This window comes from Lactuca serriola, chromosome 3 (assembly GCF_051521515.1).
Source record: "Lactuca serriola cultivar US96UC23 chromosome 3, Lser_US96UC23_V15, whole genome shotgun sequence".
Lineage (NCBI taxonomy): Eukaryota > Viridiplantae > Streptophyta > Magnoliopsida > Asterales > Asteraceae > Lactuca > Lactuca serriola.
The window spans coordinates 146,420,012-146,437,257 of record NC_136410.1 but is presented as its reverse complement, the minus strand read 5'-3'; the positions used below and the strand labels follow the sequence as shown (position 1 = coordinate 146,437,257).

Sequence of the window (17,246 nt, the reverse complement as noted above, 5' to 3'; positions counted from 1 at the left end):
AGGGATCATAAGGTGATACTTGAGGATGGCACGATACTCCACTGGCGACATATGCTGGCCAAGACCGTCAATAGGAATAGTCATAAGAAAATCCTGAGCATGTGGGGCCCTTAGACACTCAAAAATAGCTTTCTGCCTAATCGTCATGTCGAAGTGAACTTCCATGTCTTGGACAATTTTACTAAAAAGGGCACTCGCCAATGAATGCTGGGCTTTTCGAGAGGCGGTGTCCTTATTAGTGAAACCGCTGAAGTCAAAGCCCAGAATTGTATCATGAAGACAAGCAAAAGCACAAACATAATCTGAATCCATACCACATATGCCGCTATTTTGTAAGATGTGGTCTTGTAACACCCACGATTGATCCCGTGAGGCAACAAAAGCATATGAGGAAGCCTCTACTGCTGAGTACAGCCTCAAACCACCAAATTTAATTGGTAACGAAGCCAGTCGCCATTGAAGGTCCCCAAAGAATGGACTCCCACAAACCACAATATCTTCAATCGAATCATGTAACCCTTTATCAAATCACAGAGCATCCTCTTCCATGTGAGCGGGTTGGCACGTTCTCAGACTAAACAAAAGTTTGGCGATACCCATGCAAGATTGAAGCAAAAGAAGCTCGCTTTGGGGGTCATGTAACTGTGGTAGAAGGCGCATCAAAGCAACAACCTTGGCAGCCCTTTTCATGGCTAACCCGCTAATAAAACTCACGTCCTGATAAATATATTAACTGTTTTTGGCTTATTATAGAGAGAAAAAGGAGAAGACCCACAACATATCGATGGTTGGAGACATATGCAATTTAAAGAAAGTTGGGGTTGGTGTACACCACAAGCAGAAGTAGTTTTGATAAGTAATAAACAAAGTTAATAAGTTGTTTGATAAATATGTTATTATTATTAATACAGTTAGTTTAAGGTATATTATTATTATTTTAGTGTATAAATTTAGTTATTTTTTTAATTAATGTATTTTTATTGTTTTCTTTATTTTTAGGAAAACATTCAACGAGAGGATGTTGATGCAGTCAGAGCTCGGGGAAAACGAAAAGTTAAATGAAGAATAATGTCTCGCTCGTGCCCTCGGTGAGAGACGTGGGCATATTCACATAATTGGAAGGAAACCAAGCATCAACAATAATTTATTTCCAAAGGAACATACCAAACGTTCCAAAGCTTCCACATCCCAATCTTCAGATAATCCCGAAGTTGTTGTATTATCCCAACAAATTCAAATCATGCAACAACAAATGCCACAAATGAACCAAATGTTTAATAACACTTTCGCGTTCGTCATTCCAAACTTCCAACCACAACCAATGCCACAATTCCAGTTTAATCCCAATATGTTTTCACAAAATAACCCCGAAACATCCACTGAACTCAAGGATGATGATGATGATGATGTTGATGATGGTGGTGATGAGGAGGAGGAGGAGTAGAACTAGAATGATAGTGACAACAATGTTTGTTAAAAGCAAGACTAGAATGATAGTGACAACAATGTTTGTTAAAAACTTTCTTTTTTGTTATTTTGTTATGTAGTAGAATTTGAATGGTATGTTATGTTTATTAAGTGTTTTTGGATTTTAATGGTATGTTGTGTTATGTTTATATTATTCTGCAAATATCATTTACGACTTTGTTTTAAAAAAACAGATTTGGTATATATAACAAAACTTGTGAAAAATATATAAAAAAAGGCTATACCGACAACATGTCGTCAGTACAACTTTATAACTGTAAAAACCATTTTCCCCATTCCAGACAACATGTCGTCGGTACTACTCATACTTTTCCTGACAACAAGTCGTCGGTATAAGGTCACCCTTGTCCAGATGACAATTCGTCGGTATAGGGTCTGAATAAAACTTTTTCTTATTTCCTCGAATATCAATCCCGACGATCCTTTGCCGACGACATGTCGTCGGGATTGGTTATTCTATACCGACGACTCCTATCCCGACGACATTTTCGACTTTTACCGACGGAGCTATGCCGACGACTTTTTACAGACGACATGTCATCGGTATAAGCTTTACCGACGACAAGTCGTCGGTACAGAGTCCTTACTTGTCATCTGCATAAGGCTCGATCCTTGTTGTGAAAAGCCATTAATCTTCAGATAACAACTTCCATTTATCCAAATACTATATCAAATCTTCAGTTATAAACATGGCTACATAAAGAGTATCCAAGATCTAAGCTTTTACCACACCAAAGAAAAAAAAAGTTGATGAGAATCATATTTAGATTACATTAAGCAGAAAACAACTTCTGAATGCTTAACAATGCAGGCAAGGAGTTCACATCTTTCTTAGCACCCACAACTTTTTCCACTACCTCTAAAATAGATAAAGAGGAAATGGTTATTTTAAATCCAAAATAACCCAGAAACAGTCTGAATATGAAGATGATGGGAACAAATTTACCTCGAGTTCATTCACATCAACCTTAAGGAAGGTGATATGAGTAATCTTTTTAACAAACTTAACCAAGAATGGTGCAATCACACGATAAGTACCACACTATGAGGTTGTTCATACACAACCACCTATCAAGAAATCCATTCAGATGTTAAGTATCAAGCCTATTGTCAAATCATGCCATTAAAGGTTTAATATCTTAATTTGTACCCTGGATTTTCATTTCTATAAGAATTGTGTTGTAAAAGGAACTTAAGCAGATCGGTGAAGTATATGTAATGATTATTTGCAGATTAAACACATGATTAAATTGATAAAGTCTTTAGTCAAATAGTCAGCATAGATTTACCATAGTTATAGGAGCATTTATCTCATATTTCAGTTGTAATCTCTCTGTATAAATATGTGTACATGATATGAATACAAAAAACAAAATTCAATTTTATTCATCAAATGGTATCAGAGCTAACCTTATAGTTCTCAATCGATTTCTTATCGATCATCTGCAATGGCAATAGGAGCCCCAAATCTGTTAGCCCTAGCTACCACCACCGCATCCACTCTAAACTTTCAAATTCCCTCAATTCCTATCAAACTTGATCGTGAAAACTATGCATTGTGGCGTACCACCATTATTGCTGCCCTAGAAACTTTCTTGTCCTAAATCCATCTCCACCACTAGAAACTATCATTGTTCCAGCCACCGAAGGAACACCTGGTACTGCTACTACACTCGCCATTCCAGCCACTCTGGAAACCACTACTCCTAATAGAGCGTACATCACATGGAAGAAAAGAGATCGCTTCGTATTACTATGGCTACAATCGATGCTATCTGAGAAATCCCTAACCCTTGTGACTCGCTGCAATTCTTCTCATATGGCTTGGCAAGCCATCGACATATCTTTTCAAGCCCAAACTCGGGCTTCTAGAATGAAACTTAAGGCCCAAATCCAATCCATCTCTAAGGGGTCCATGACCATGATGGACTATATTGACTGCAAGAGATCAATTGTAGACTCTGTTGCTGCAAATCAAAGTCCCATATCTGATGAGGACTTGATTGGTTATCTCTTAAATGGGCTAGACTCCTCGTATGCACCTTTTGTCACCGCCTTTATGATGAAAACATAACTTCTATATGTCAATGATCTTACTGGACTGCGACTCCAAGAAGAAGTAAGGATTGAACAAGATCATATTCGCCAAAACTCTGCTCAAACCAGTTCTATTGTTGCCCTCACTGTCAATCGCACTTCAAATAGATCAAATGGCTTTTCCAACAACCACAACTCTAGTTCGTCTTCAGGAAGTCGCAATACTGATTCTAAGAGACATCGACCCCTATGCCAACTCTGCAATAGGCAAGTTCATGAAGCTATAGATTATTGGCAAAGAGAAAATCAAACTGATTTCCCCTCTCGCCGACCCAATCCGCGAAACCAGTCCCTTCAAGCCCACATCGCTCAACACTACAGCCCCTCTATTCTCTTTGATCCCAACTGGTATTTGGATTCAGGGGCTATATATCATGTGTCACCTGATCTACAGAAACTCAATGTTGCAGATGAGTACATGGGAGATGACAAACTACAAGTAGGAAATGGTAACCAGTTGTCTATTTCTCATGTTGGTTCATCTTCTCTGCCTAATTTACATTTTCCAAACATGCTTATTGTACCCAAATTAACCAAAAACCTCCATGGTATTTCTAAATTAATTGAGGATAATAATGTCTATGTTGAACTATGGTCTAAACATTGCAATATTAAGAACTTTCAGGGACAAACACTACTTCGAGGGGACGTTAGTGATGGTTTGTACCGGTTACCCCATAATCAAATAAATCGCTCCAAGCTTCCTCATGTGGCTTTCATGGGCGTTAAGACTTCTCTTCAAGGATGGCATAGAAGACTTGCTCATCCCAATGAACATGTTTTAAGACGCTTAGTTTCTTCATTTATTCTTCCACTATCATCAAATAAACTCCCATCTGTTTGTGATTCATGTCAGATTGGTAAAAGTCATCGTTTTCATCTATCTTCTAGTCATGTAGCTGCTATAAAACCTTTTGAGTTAGTTTATTCGGATGTTTGGGGTCCTTACCCTATTTTTTCGTTGAATGGAAACCGATATTTTCTTTTCTTTATTGATGATTGCATGAAATTTGTATGGATCTATTTTCTAACCCAAAAATCACAGGTTTTCTCTATATTCAAAGAATTTCATGCCATGATCAAAACTCAGTTCTCCTGTGACATTAAAAGCCTACAAACTGATTGGGGTGGTGAATTTCAAACTGTCTCAACATTTCTTAAAACCATTGGCATCATTCATCGTGTTTCTTGTCCCCCCACACACAAGAACAAAATGGTGATGTAGAATGTCGAAATCGCATAATTGTTGAAAAAGGTTTGACACTCTTAAGTCAGTCATCTCTTCCCCAACTGTTTTGGGAACATGCCTTCAAAAACGCAACCTATCTACACAACCATACCATCACTCCTATGCTCAACAATGCATCTCCATACCAAAAACTATATAACAAAACAGCAGATTATGATTTTCTGAAAACATTTGGTTGTCTGTGCTACCCCTTTCTAAGGCCCTACAATAAACATAAAATTGATTTTAGATCCTTACCATGAATCTTTCTTGGTTATAGTGCAACTCACAAAGGTTATCTATGCTTTTATTAACCCAAAAACCGCATGTACATCTCTCGCCATGTTGTCTTCAATGAAGACATTTTTCCCTACACCGCCTCTACCCCCACCGAGTCCTCCTCCACCTCATCACCGCCTCACACATCATCCACTATTCTTCAACATGCCCATGATCTTCGACCTTCCCAACCATTATCCATGGTCGTTCCACCTTCCAACTCATCCTCTCCGATTACCACTACATCTACAAGTGATCCACCCACCAGCCCTCAATACAACAATTCTCAACCTACCAGCCCCACCGAGAGTCCATAACCTGTGACGCCACCCAAGACTACTACATCCACTCCCCATTATCACCCATCAACTATTAGTTCACGTGCAAAAGAAACTTCCATACCAACCCATTTCCGACCTGCAGATAAAAGTCAACATACAATGATCACTCGTGCCCGCACAAATTCTCTCAAACCAAAGATATTTCAGACCACCACTATCCCCAACTCTGATGTTGAACCCCAAACCTATACCCAAGCCATTAAGCACACTTGTTGGAAAAATGCAATGAAAGCAGAATATGATGGTCTCATGAAAAATAACATATGGCCTCTTATCTCTTGTCCTATTAACACTAATATTGTTGGTTGTAAGTAGATTTTCAGGATAAAAAGGCACTCCGATGGCACAATTGAACGTCACAAAGCAAGGTTGGTTGCTCAAGGATTCAGCCAAGAAGCGGGTGTTGATTTTTTTGATACATTTAGCCCTGTTATCAAACCAACAACAATCTGATTAGTTTTGTCTCTTGCTATCTCCCAAGGTTGGTGAATCAGACAACTTGACATATACAATGTGTTTTTAAATGGTGACTTATCCGAAGAAATATATATGAAACAGCCAAAGGGATTTGACGATCCTACAAAACCTAATCATGTCTGTCGACTTTACAAAGCTCTTTATGGCCTTCGACAGGCACCAAGAGCTTGGTTTACAAAGCTAAAACAGTACTTGGTCTCACATGGTTTTCATGCTTGTCAGTCTGATACATCACTATTCGTTTATCATTCCTCACATTCCACCATATATGTTCTTGTCTATGTTGATGATCTTATTGTGACAGGAACAAATGATGAACATCTCCAAGGTTGTATCACTGCCTTACATCGTGTCTTCTCCCTCGAGGACCTTGGTGACTTGCATTATTTTTTTGGCATTCAAATTCATCAACATGCTACCGGCCTCACGATGTCACAACAAACATATATTAGTGACATCCTCAATCGCAGTAAAATGATCATGGCCACTCCCATCACCACACCAGCTGATACACAGACTCGTCTTCAGGGTGATGGTGATCCATTCCACGATCCCATGCTTTACCGGCAAATTGTTGGATCGCTACAATACGCCACCATCACACGACCAGATATCGCCTACACGGTTAATCGGTTGTGTCAATTCATGCACTCACCGACCACTAATCACTGGCAAGCTGTCAAATGTATTATTCGGTATCTAAACGGGACAATTGATAATTGTCTTCATTTCAAACCCACCTCCGCCAAGTCCCTTCACGCTTACTTTGATGTTGGTTGGAACTCACATCAAGATGATAGCCGATCCCAGTATGGATTTATTGTTTTTCATGGATCAAATTTGATAAGTTGGACCTCTCAAAAACAAAAGGTTGTGGCTCGCTCAAGCACTGAAGCTGAATATCGTTCCTTGGCTTACACCACAGCCGAACTCATGTGGATCAAACAGTTACTAGCTGATCTTCACGCCCCGATAACTCAACCTCCTCTTCTTTTATGTGATAATGTTGGTTCCATATTCATGAGAAAAAAATCCAGTAATTAGTACACGATCAAAACATATTGCTCTAGATTTCCATTTCATTCGGGAAGAAATCGAATCTGGCCAGCTAAAGATATGCTATGTCTCATTTTTTGATCAATTAGCTGACATTTTTACTAAACCACTAGTCAAAAGTCGCATTCTCTTTCTTCTTTCCAAGCTGCAAGTCCTTCCACCCTTGAGCTTGCCAGAGGGTATTCGCAGATTCAACACATGATTAAATTGATAAAGTCTTTAGTCAAATAGTCAACATAGATTTACCATAGTTATAGGAGCATTTATCTCATATTTCAGTTGTTATCTCTCTGTATAAATATGTGTACATGATATGAATACAAACAACAAAATTCAATTCTATTCATCACAATGATGTCATCAAGTTAATCATTTGACCAATAATGAATCAATCTTAATCAAAATCTAATTTTGTTTTCCTTTGACCATATCTCTTCGGACACCCTCTGACCAACATCAATACAACTCCTATTCAAGCTTACGAAATTCATACAGTGACGCTACAAAACAAAATAAAAAGGATAATATCCAAAACTACCTAAATTCTAGAAAAAATGAACATATTCGAATGCATAAAGTGTAAATCAATTACAAAAAACTCATATTGTGGTTTATCACCCGTCTAGTAACGTGGTCAATGAAGTGCATTAAGTGGTATTAACGTCACATAAGAATTAACGTGGTATTAACATCATATAAGCATTAATGTACGTGGACATGTGGTATTAATATAATAAAAAGAAGAAGTGCATTAATCTGATATTAACATCATAGAAGCATTAACATGGTATTAACATCACATAAGCAGAATCAAATGTATTAACATCACAAAATCAAGGGTATTACCATGAGTATTTGACAGCAGGCAGCAAGAAATTCCAATGCAACAGTAACATGGTTTCATTTTGGGAAACAAAAAATCCAAAAGAAGAGGGTATTTAAGTGTGGGCAGTAACAACGTTGTTTGTGATATCTTGCTATGGCTTGATTGTGGCTGTGTCGTAGGTGTGGGCGGCAAGCGATCCCGGAGATGGTGGACGGCGACCGGTGGATGAGGAGACAAGATGGCTGAGACGTTCTATGTTTTGAAAACTCTTAACTATATTAGAAGATGATTCCAATAGCATAAGATTACGGATAATATTCTCATTTTGATTGTTTTTATAATTATAACAATTACAAAAACTATTAAAATGATTATAAAGCATTTAAAAAATGTTATAATTATTTATTTGGGTAAATTTGATATTTCGAAAGCTTAATATTTAGAAATTAGATCGGTTAAATATGATAAGTCATATATAAATCTACTATAATAAATGTAACCCATTTTGCTATATGTCAATTTTTCATGGATTTTGTTGCTTGTTATTTTATGATATTTTTTAATTAAATAATATCTACATGTTAAATTTTGTTTTTCTTTTAATTTTAAAATTAAAAAACCGCATAATACTTATATTTATATATGTAAAGTATTATATATAATAAATATGATAGTAAATTATAATTAATACGTTTTTTCATTCCTTATTTTAAAATTTTATTTTAAAAAATAATTATTGTTTAAACTTCGATATTTGATCTTTTTTTAGTTATTGAGTCCATGCAACACACAAGTTTTACACCTACTATATGACTAATTTGGCAATATTAGTACCCTTCTTGAGAATCATCTGCACAAGAGGCTTACTCCCGTAAATCCATAACTTGACTCATGAAGGGTTAATATCACTATAGTCCAACCAACTATTGACTTTTTGTTTAAAAAGTCCTTCATGTTATTTTTTGTTTTCTAGAGGAATAAAGTCAATTTTATTGGATTAAACCGGTCCTTTTTGAAAAAGTGAACGGGTAACCCGGTTACCCCTTACATTGTCACTAAATGAAGTGTCCCATAGAAAACTAAAGTGTCCACATGGCGTTGAGTGGCATGGACATGGATAATTCTATTAATTTCTTTTTCAAATGATGAACAAGAAATGTCTTGATCATGAAGTTTGTTCATCGATTTTTCACCCTCCATGTGAAAATCCACAAGCTTGTAATAGATAACCAATGAACATTCAAATCAATATATCTTTAAAAACCATTTAACCCATTGTTGTCTACAAACTTTCAATAAACCGGAAAATAGAAAATTCAAAAAAAAAATCCTGATTAGGTTCATTTCTAATCTAAACATGAATAAAATACATAAATTAATAATGAAGTGGGTTTCGATTTAATCTAGAATCTGGGATCCGATAAAATGATGCCTAAACCCATATTTTCCAGAGAAAAAAAAAACATTCAAATCATCTTCAACAAAAAAAAAAAACTATAGAACTAAGCTTTTTTTGAACAAAAAAAAGCTTGAACTACATTATGAAATCGAACTTGTCTGTATCATAACTCCAATCTGAATAGACGAAACATGAAAGCATAGATGAATTTCCTCTTTGATCTTGATTTAGAAAAAAATCACAACAAAATCTCGATTTTCCAAAAACCCTAGATCCGACAATGAGGATGTGGTGGTATTGATGAAATCTGGAGGTGAAGATCCGATCTATCATCATCAATCTACCATCTTCATATTCAATAATCCTAGATACAATAAAACATAAACCATCTTCGATCTACTGCAGGAGATGAAGATTAAAAAAAATCCAAATACAAAATCGATGTGAAGGTGGAGATAAAAAAAGCGTTGGATTTACAGCAGGTGGTGTTCCCGGGAGATATTGACATTATTATGGAAATCGATGTGACGATTCAAATCAATAGTCGAGCCCGAGTATTCACTTCTTCCCTAGATTCCTAACAAAACTAAACAAAGTAAGTATTAAACTAAAGATTTTTGTTTTAAAACTTGGGATTGTACATTTGTGTGTAAAAGATTTTCTCCTTTACATATCATCGAGAACAATTTCAAATTCATATTGTGTTTATAGATGGAAGTCAGACTAACAAGGTCAAAGAAATTAGGAGAATGAATGAATTGGAAGCAACAATATCGCTTTTTTCATGTTCAAAAGATGCATTTCCAAAGAAACGCCACATAGATTATTCTCTTAATTTTAGTTTTTTATAGAAAAAAAACAAATAAGCTTACTCTAACCGGTAAAACTGACATCAAATGTGTTTTTTTCCCTATTTAGCAGGTAAAACATAAGTTTGTGCCCTTAGAATACAAAAAAATAACATAAGGGGCATTTTAAAACAAAAACTAATAATTCATTGGGCTACAGTGATGTTTACCCTATATTTATATATGTAAAGTATTATATATAATAAATATGATATTAAATTATAATTAATACATTTTTTTATTCTTTATTTTAAAAAATAATTATTGTTTAAACTTTGATATTTAATCTTTTTTTAATTAATCAATACGTTTAACACACGTGTTTTACACCTACTATGTGACTAATTTGGCAATATCATTACCCTTCTTGAGAATCATCTGCACAAGAGACTTACTCCCGTAAATCAATAACTTGACTTGTAATTTAAATTTTTTCCCATGCATCAATATATATATATATATATATATATATATATATATATATATATATATATATATATATATATATATTTGAGTACATAGTTTACTACTCTGATATCATATTACAGATAGTATTTTACCATAAATCAGATTCTTGTTATTCGCAAGAATATATATACACAATGTACACCTCATGTGTTAGACATACAATACAACGAATACATACAAACATACACGGGACTATATACAGTCAATACGATAATATAAACTAATACACTAATAATACTTGTGTTTTGTTCAATATGTCATTGTAGAAATAATACATATTTAAAAATTTAGATATCATAGCAATGTCCTTATAGTAATAATGTGCATAATCATGATTCACAAACAAACCAATGAATGTAAAAAAAGAACTTGTGGTTCATCAATGTCAGATTAGAATGATCACATCTTATCTGGTTCAGACAATATCCTCTCAATCTCTTCCAAAAGGCGTTCCTTTTCATCTTTCATCTCCTCATGCTGCTTCTGAAGCTCTTCAATCTGCTTTGTTTGTTCAGAATCCTTCCTGAAATGCATACACATCAATGTTACATGACACAAGAAGTAATATTCATCCATTATCCATATGTATACTTTTTTCAAGAAATCAATGTTCAAAAGAAAGTTCTAACTTCAATTTTAACAAGAGAAGAATCACTCTTACCTATTCATGAAAGCCAGATTAAGTTTGAGTGAACGAACTTCCTTCTCTAGATTTTCACATCGCTTCAGAATAGATTGCATATCTGTTGAAATCACAGGTGTTTGAGTTCTTCCTTTTGCTTCTGCCATTCTACATATATAAATCATCATCACCAAATAAATTAACCAAGAAAATTTGAAGAATAATATTTTATATACATACAACAAAAATAAGATTGTATGCTTCCTAAAAATGCAAAGATAGCATTACTTACTTTCTTGACCTTTCCACCCTCCGTTTCTTTGTAGGATCCCTACTGTCCACTACATAATTTTTAAAAAAATTATATTACAAAATTTGCATATAAAAATGAATAATAAATACTACCTGATGCAGCCGATGTTACTGATCCAAATCGAATTAAACTTCTTTTCTGCTGGAAATACAAAAAAAATGATGTAAAATAATTTTCATTTTAAACATTTACAAACTGTCAATAGTCAATACCTTGTGGTCCTCTTGAATATTATCATACATTTGTTCTCGTGTACCTATGAAACATGAGATAATAAATAAGTTATATAACATTTCTATATATATTTAGTAAAAATAAAGATAAAAAATGTGAATAAACCTAATGTTTTTGCAATTCCAACTTGCTTCCTAGAGCTTTCACAAACACTTGGTGTTTGACCAGAGTTGCTTTGACCATCACATGCATCAAAACCATTTGAAATTACAGGTGATGATTCACTTTGAGAAGCTTCTCTAGATGCAAAACTCATTTGGATATGATTCGTGGGGGCCACAAAATTCTCCATGTCAGCATCTATACCTCCTTGAACTATTTGAAACAACCCAGAATCCTTCATTTCATTAGTTGATAAATCTTGGAATGTTTCTTGTACCTCATAATCTTGAATCTCATTTACATTATTCATAGTTGAATAATATCCTAAAGAATCATCTTCAATTGCTTCTTTCTCAGTTTGACTTCTAAGCTTCTTGCGTTCTAATGTGCCCTTTAACATGCTTACAACTGAAGATACCTTATCAATAGTGCCAAATTGTAATTCATTGATATTAGATGAAGATGAATGTGATTGAGGAATGAAGCCATTTGTATGATACATTGAAGCCTCATTGATTTGACTTTGGTTGACAAATTGTTGTTTCAATTGGTTGACTCGATTTCCCGATGCATTATGCATTGCTTCCATACCTATTGCTGTTTGCGAGTTTTGCATTGCAACATACCTCTTTCTGTAACATGTAGATAGTATAAAATAGTAAACGAAAACATGGTGTGTAATAATCAATTAATATTATTAAACGGATATTGATAGTTATAGTCGGTACAAACTGACTCCGGTCGGTTCGAACTGACCAAAAGATTTTGGACAGTTCGAACAAACTAAAAAAATCCGGTCAGTTTGAACTGAATTAGTTCAAACTGACCAAAATTTGATGGGTTCGAACTAAATTAGTTTTAGTTTGAACCGACCAAAATAACAGACCAAAGAATTTGGTGAGTTCGAACTCAATTAATTCAAACTGACCAAAATTTGGTCAGTTCGAACTGAATTAGTTCGAACTATTCGAATTGAATTAGTTTGAACTGACCAAAATAATTGATTACAGTTAAAGTGGTCTTTGACATTTTTATAAAAATTCAGTTACTTAGAATTACTTGATGACACTAAAATCACCAATAGATAATCAAGTGATATTGATGGTGAAAACGGTTTTGTTTAGATAATTGTTCAAGAATTAATACCTTAACTCAGAAGAACGACTTCTTGTCATTGGTTGAGAACTATGAAACCATGCCTGTAAAAAAATCAAAAACTAAAATAACAATAGAATCCATTAACAAATATTTGCACACAATCTTAATTCTTAATATTAACAAACCTTAGCCAAGTATAAATTGCTAGCCCCCACATTCCTAATAGGGTGGGCATTTACGTCATTTGACGATTCACCAACTACCAACGAACTTTGTGGGATGAAATTCTCATTACTTGGTTTTCTTTCAAATGAAACCCCATTTTGTTGAGTAGCTTGATCAACAAGCAACCTTCTAGATAATTGTCTAGAACGATTATGAACTAAACTTGATGGATTGTGGCCTTGATTCTAGTGATATAAAACCAATTTAGAAAAAAATATGTATATATTTAAAAAGTGTAAAGAATAACAGAAAAGTTCTTGCCTCTCCATTAGTGAGCCAATTCTTGAAAAGTTCCTCACTATCTGCACGGAAGTTACTAGAAAGATTCTTGAAACCGAGTATTTCCATGGTTGGTGATGGCATTCCAACTGGGCTTTCCATTAATGTTCTTATGAACATATCTTCACTTGAGTTTCTATACAAATCTGAATAAACTCGTCCCTCCATTTCCATCAAACACTCTTCAGATCATGTAGTTGATGTTATCTTGTTTCCATGAGTAATCATAATAATGATGATTAGCAATAAAAGGAGAACTGAAAGAACTATGTAATATGAATTTCAAGAAGAAGAAATTCTTGTGGAAAAGAGAGTTTAGTCATTCAAAAGTCAAACAAAACAAATTAATAAGTAGCCGGACTTAATATGAAATATATACGCGTATATTTCTTAGTCAGGAATTTCTTCAAAACATGAATGATTGGATCTTTGACTACAAATTCCCCAAGATACCCTTTATAGCTTTACTCTTTATATTTGTCTGATCTTTAGTGGTTTCAGACATTAAAAGGATACAACATCTATGAAAAATCATATGAAAGAAATGTGTGCACTAAATTTATTAGTGTTGACAAGTACATATGATTATGTATGATGCATAAAATGATTGATATATATATATATATATATATATATATATATATATATATATATATATATATATTAGTTAATTAATTAGACAGTTGTTGAAAGTAATAGATTAAATAAATGGAAATGATGGATTAAAGAATGAAGGAACTTTTGGTGATGATGAAAGCCATGAAAATGATGTTTAACTTTTAGGGAATTTTAAAAAGTAGTGGTTGAAACTTGAAAGGGACTTTTTATATCTGACCAAATGCTTCAGGTCATTAAATCAGGAAAAACTTTCATTATTATAGTTTTTTGTATATAATGTGTAAAATTACTATATATGATATATCATCCATTTTTTTGTACTATAAGCTTACATTAACAATGTTGTAATTTAAGATGAAGTAGTGTTAAATTATAAAAATGTAGACTTAGAGAGTTAGGGCAAACTGATGAAAGTTCAAAAAACATGATCCAAATGCAAAACAATAACAATCGAAGATAATTGAGATCAGATTATATGAAATCAGCAAAGCAAGCATATACTTAGACCTAAAACCAATCGCATATTGTTCAACGCATCAATCAAAAGATAAACAACAAGAAACGTTGACATCTAAGGGGATATGATGATGAAGAAGAAGACGACGACAATGATGATGATGATGATGATGATACCTGGTGTAGGGCAAAACACACATAATTTCAGGCTCTTTGATGAGGCGAATCACCTTCTGTTTTCAATTGTGTAATATAAATTTCAGGAAGAAGAGATTCTTGAATCTTGATGTCCTTTCTTCTTCAAGCACTCAACTGATGACAAAGAGATAAAAGGCAAGAATGGTGACTGGAGCATCAGGAAACAAGAGTTTAACCATAAAAAAGTCAAACACAATAGATTAATAAGTAGCCAGACATCAGGAATTTCATCAAACATTGCCTATTAAACAAAATCTCCAATGATGGCATCTTTGACTACAAATTCCCCAAGATACGCTTCGCCTTCACTCTCTCTATCTTTGTCTTTTGTTTAGCGGATCTTTTGACGTTTTCTTCTGTAGGCCCATGGAAACGTAAGCGTGTAGCTGCCGCCCACTCTTCCATCCCTCCGATGGCTTTCAGATCCGACGACCACCTTACACAGCGGCCCCCCCAATCCAATTTTACTGCCTTCCGATTTGGAGAGGTTCGACATTCTTCTTCCTTTTGTTAAAGTAATATATATATGCTTCATATGGTGATTTATCATGAGTATGTATTTGAGCTATTGTAGTTATATTTCATCATGTACGATAATATATAGATGATTAAATAGGGATTAACGTTTTCTGCTCTGCTTTCTGATTAATGTTTAAGCTAATCATGTCACTCTGCATGGAGACTTGAACCCTGGAATAATTTGATTTAATTCGTAAATCAGATTTTAGAAAGTGTTGTTGTTTGGGTATTATAATTTTTGACTTGTTGAACTGTTTTTTGCAAAATGATAGTTTTTTGTTTTTTAGTTCTTTGATTTGAACAAGTTTGTATTTGATAAGAGTAAAGTACATTGTCATTAATGTTAAAAAGAATAAAGTAAATTATTATTTCTTGCAATTTACCATTTAATTTTCAATTTCTAAATGAACCAATGACCGACTTAAAAGATAATCTGATTGTTGTTAATATTTCTGAAAAGTTAGACTGTTACGTTAACGTTTATAAGTGCGACAAATACTCAAGTGTTGTTTTTGTGGTTACTATTTTTTTTGTTTTTGAAAAGTTGTAGTTGTTGACCCTAAAAAGTCAAAACGTGTTTTGTGTATGCCATACGCCCATACCATACTATGAGGTATTAATAATGAATTGACATATTCATTAGAATCGGTGTTAATTTCTATTAATAGTTTATATTTTCTTTTTTATTTATCTCAAAATAATAGACTACTTTTAAAAATAAATATTTATTTTACCAAAATACCTCTCATTATTAATTAACCTACCACTAAATTAAATGCAATAAAAGGATGAAATAAAATGCAACAAAATGATAGGATTGACATTTCATTTAATAAAGTTAGAGGTAATTAATGTTTCCTTGTTTTTGTTTGTGGACGATAATTCTAGGACGGAAGAGTATTAGTTTTATCTAAAATAAATATGTCAATTCTCTTATTAAAAATTTCTAGAAATGATGTCAAGTTTATTGGAATCGAATGTAAATGAAGTTAAATATATTTAATTGTTTATCTGCTTATATATTTTTAGATATTTTTAGTGTTTAGTAATTATTTGTAAGCATATATAATGGAAAATTTATTTCCTATTTATTTTAGTAAGTATATAATGAATGTATTTTTGTCCTCTCATATGTGTCATATGAACAGAATGAAATTCAATTAGAAAATTAAATTCATCAAACCTAAATGCGTAAAGGAACGACAACTAACACATTCGAACCAAAAGACACCAAAACAACTTTAGAAAGAGAACTCCAGTTGATGCATAAAATCCAAAATCTATCAAAAAACTCACAAGTCTCGATTCTTTAATTATTTTTTGGATCAAATCCATACCTTTGAAGCTTCACACCATTTTCACAAGCTTACACGTTCACAACACAAAGTAAAGATGGTGATATATCGAATTCGTAGCATCAAAATAGATAAAGGATCTCGATGCAACTTAGCCTTGCAATTTTAATGGAGAGAAGCCTTGATTAGATAGGATATATGGAAGTGTTGATCCCATTATTTCTTTGATAGAATCAAAGGTCATGGAGGAGCTCGATTTTTGTGTCCTTTCGTTTAACAAATAGGGTGGGAGACAAGTGGTGGATGCTTTTTTTTCATGCTACATTGTGGAGTTTGGTTATACAATAATTTACTAAGAGAGGTGGGTGTGGGCAATGCCCACACGAGTTACTAGGCTAAAAAAAAAAAAAAAAAAAAAAAAAAAAAAAAAAAAAAAAAAAAAAAAAACATTGTTATCAAATGTGATGGTGGTAACAGGAAGTAACGCGAAAGCCTTTAACATGTAATAACGGGAGGGAGGGGCAGTGTTCATTGGCGTTATCACGTGTTATGAGGCACAATAACGGGACTCCGAGTAGTCTAAAGAATAATTGGATAAAAGATATGTTGAACTAAATCGTACTGCTTTGCAACAGTTTTGAGAGATATCACCGATATTGATACATTATGAACTATATTTTGGATTATTTAAAGCATTTACTTGCAATACAACCACTCACCAAATAGTTTGAGAGTCGTATTGTCTCTAATGTTTTTTCTCAACCCTTTGGTGGTTTAAGT

General features: G+C 33.8%; 1 protein-coding gene across 5 annotated transcripts; it reads right to left on the bottom strand.

Annotated features, from left to right (window-relative positions):
* Positions 1 to 10,815: 10,815 nt before the first annotated feature.
* On the bottom strand, positions 10,816 to 15,030 carry LOC145093236 (protein CYCLOPS-like). Of its 5 annotated transcripts, none has more exons than XM_079031318.1 (10): positions 14,632 to 15,030; positions 13,363 to 13,587; positions 13,062 to 13,286; positions 12,925 to 12,977; positions 11,782 to 12,410; positions 11,655 to 11,698; positions 11,532 to 11,580; positions 11,422 to 11,470; positions 11,169 to 11,297; positions 10,816 to 11,030 (listed from the first exon to the last, which is right to left on the bottom strand). In XM_079031318.1, the coding sequence occupies exons 2-10, from the start codon at positions 13,552 to 13,554 to the stop codon at positions 10,907 to 10,909; spliced, it is 1,494 nt and encodes a 497-aa protein (XP_078887444.1). In that variant the 5' UTR covers positions 13,555 to 13,587; positions 14,632 to 15,030; the 3' UTR covers positions 10,816 to 10,906. The 5 variants fall into 5 exon arrangements, with proteins under 5 accessions (XP_078887444.1, XP_078887441.1, XP_078887445.1 ...); XM_079031315.1 differs by having other exon boundaries at positions 11,532 to 11,583; positions 14,632 to 15,028; XM_079031319.1 differs by having other exon boundaries at positions 11,535 to 11,580; positions 14,632 to 15,025.
* Positions 15,031 to 17,246: the final 2,216 nt, after the last annotated feature.

Coding starts and splice junctions, on each gene's coding strand:
- LOC145093236 (XM_079031315.1), bottom strand. CDS start 13,554: ATGGAAATGGAGGGACGAGTTTATTCAGATTTGTATAGAAACTCAAGT. Junction 12,411..12,924: donor AGTCGTTCTTCTGAGTTAAG/GTATTAATTCTT, acceptor TACATGTTACAG/AAAGAGGTATGTTGCAATGC. Junction 11,699..11,781: donor TGGAATTGCAAAAACATTAG/GTTTATTCACAT, acceptor CATGTTTCATAG/GTACACGAGAACAAATGTAT.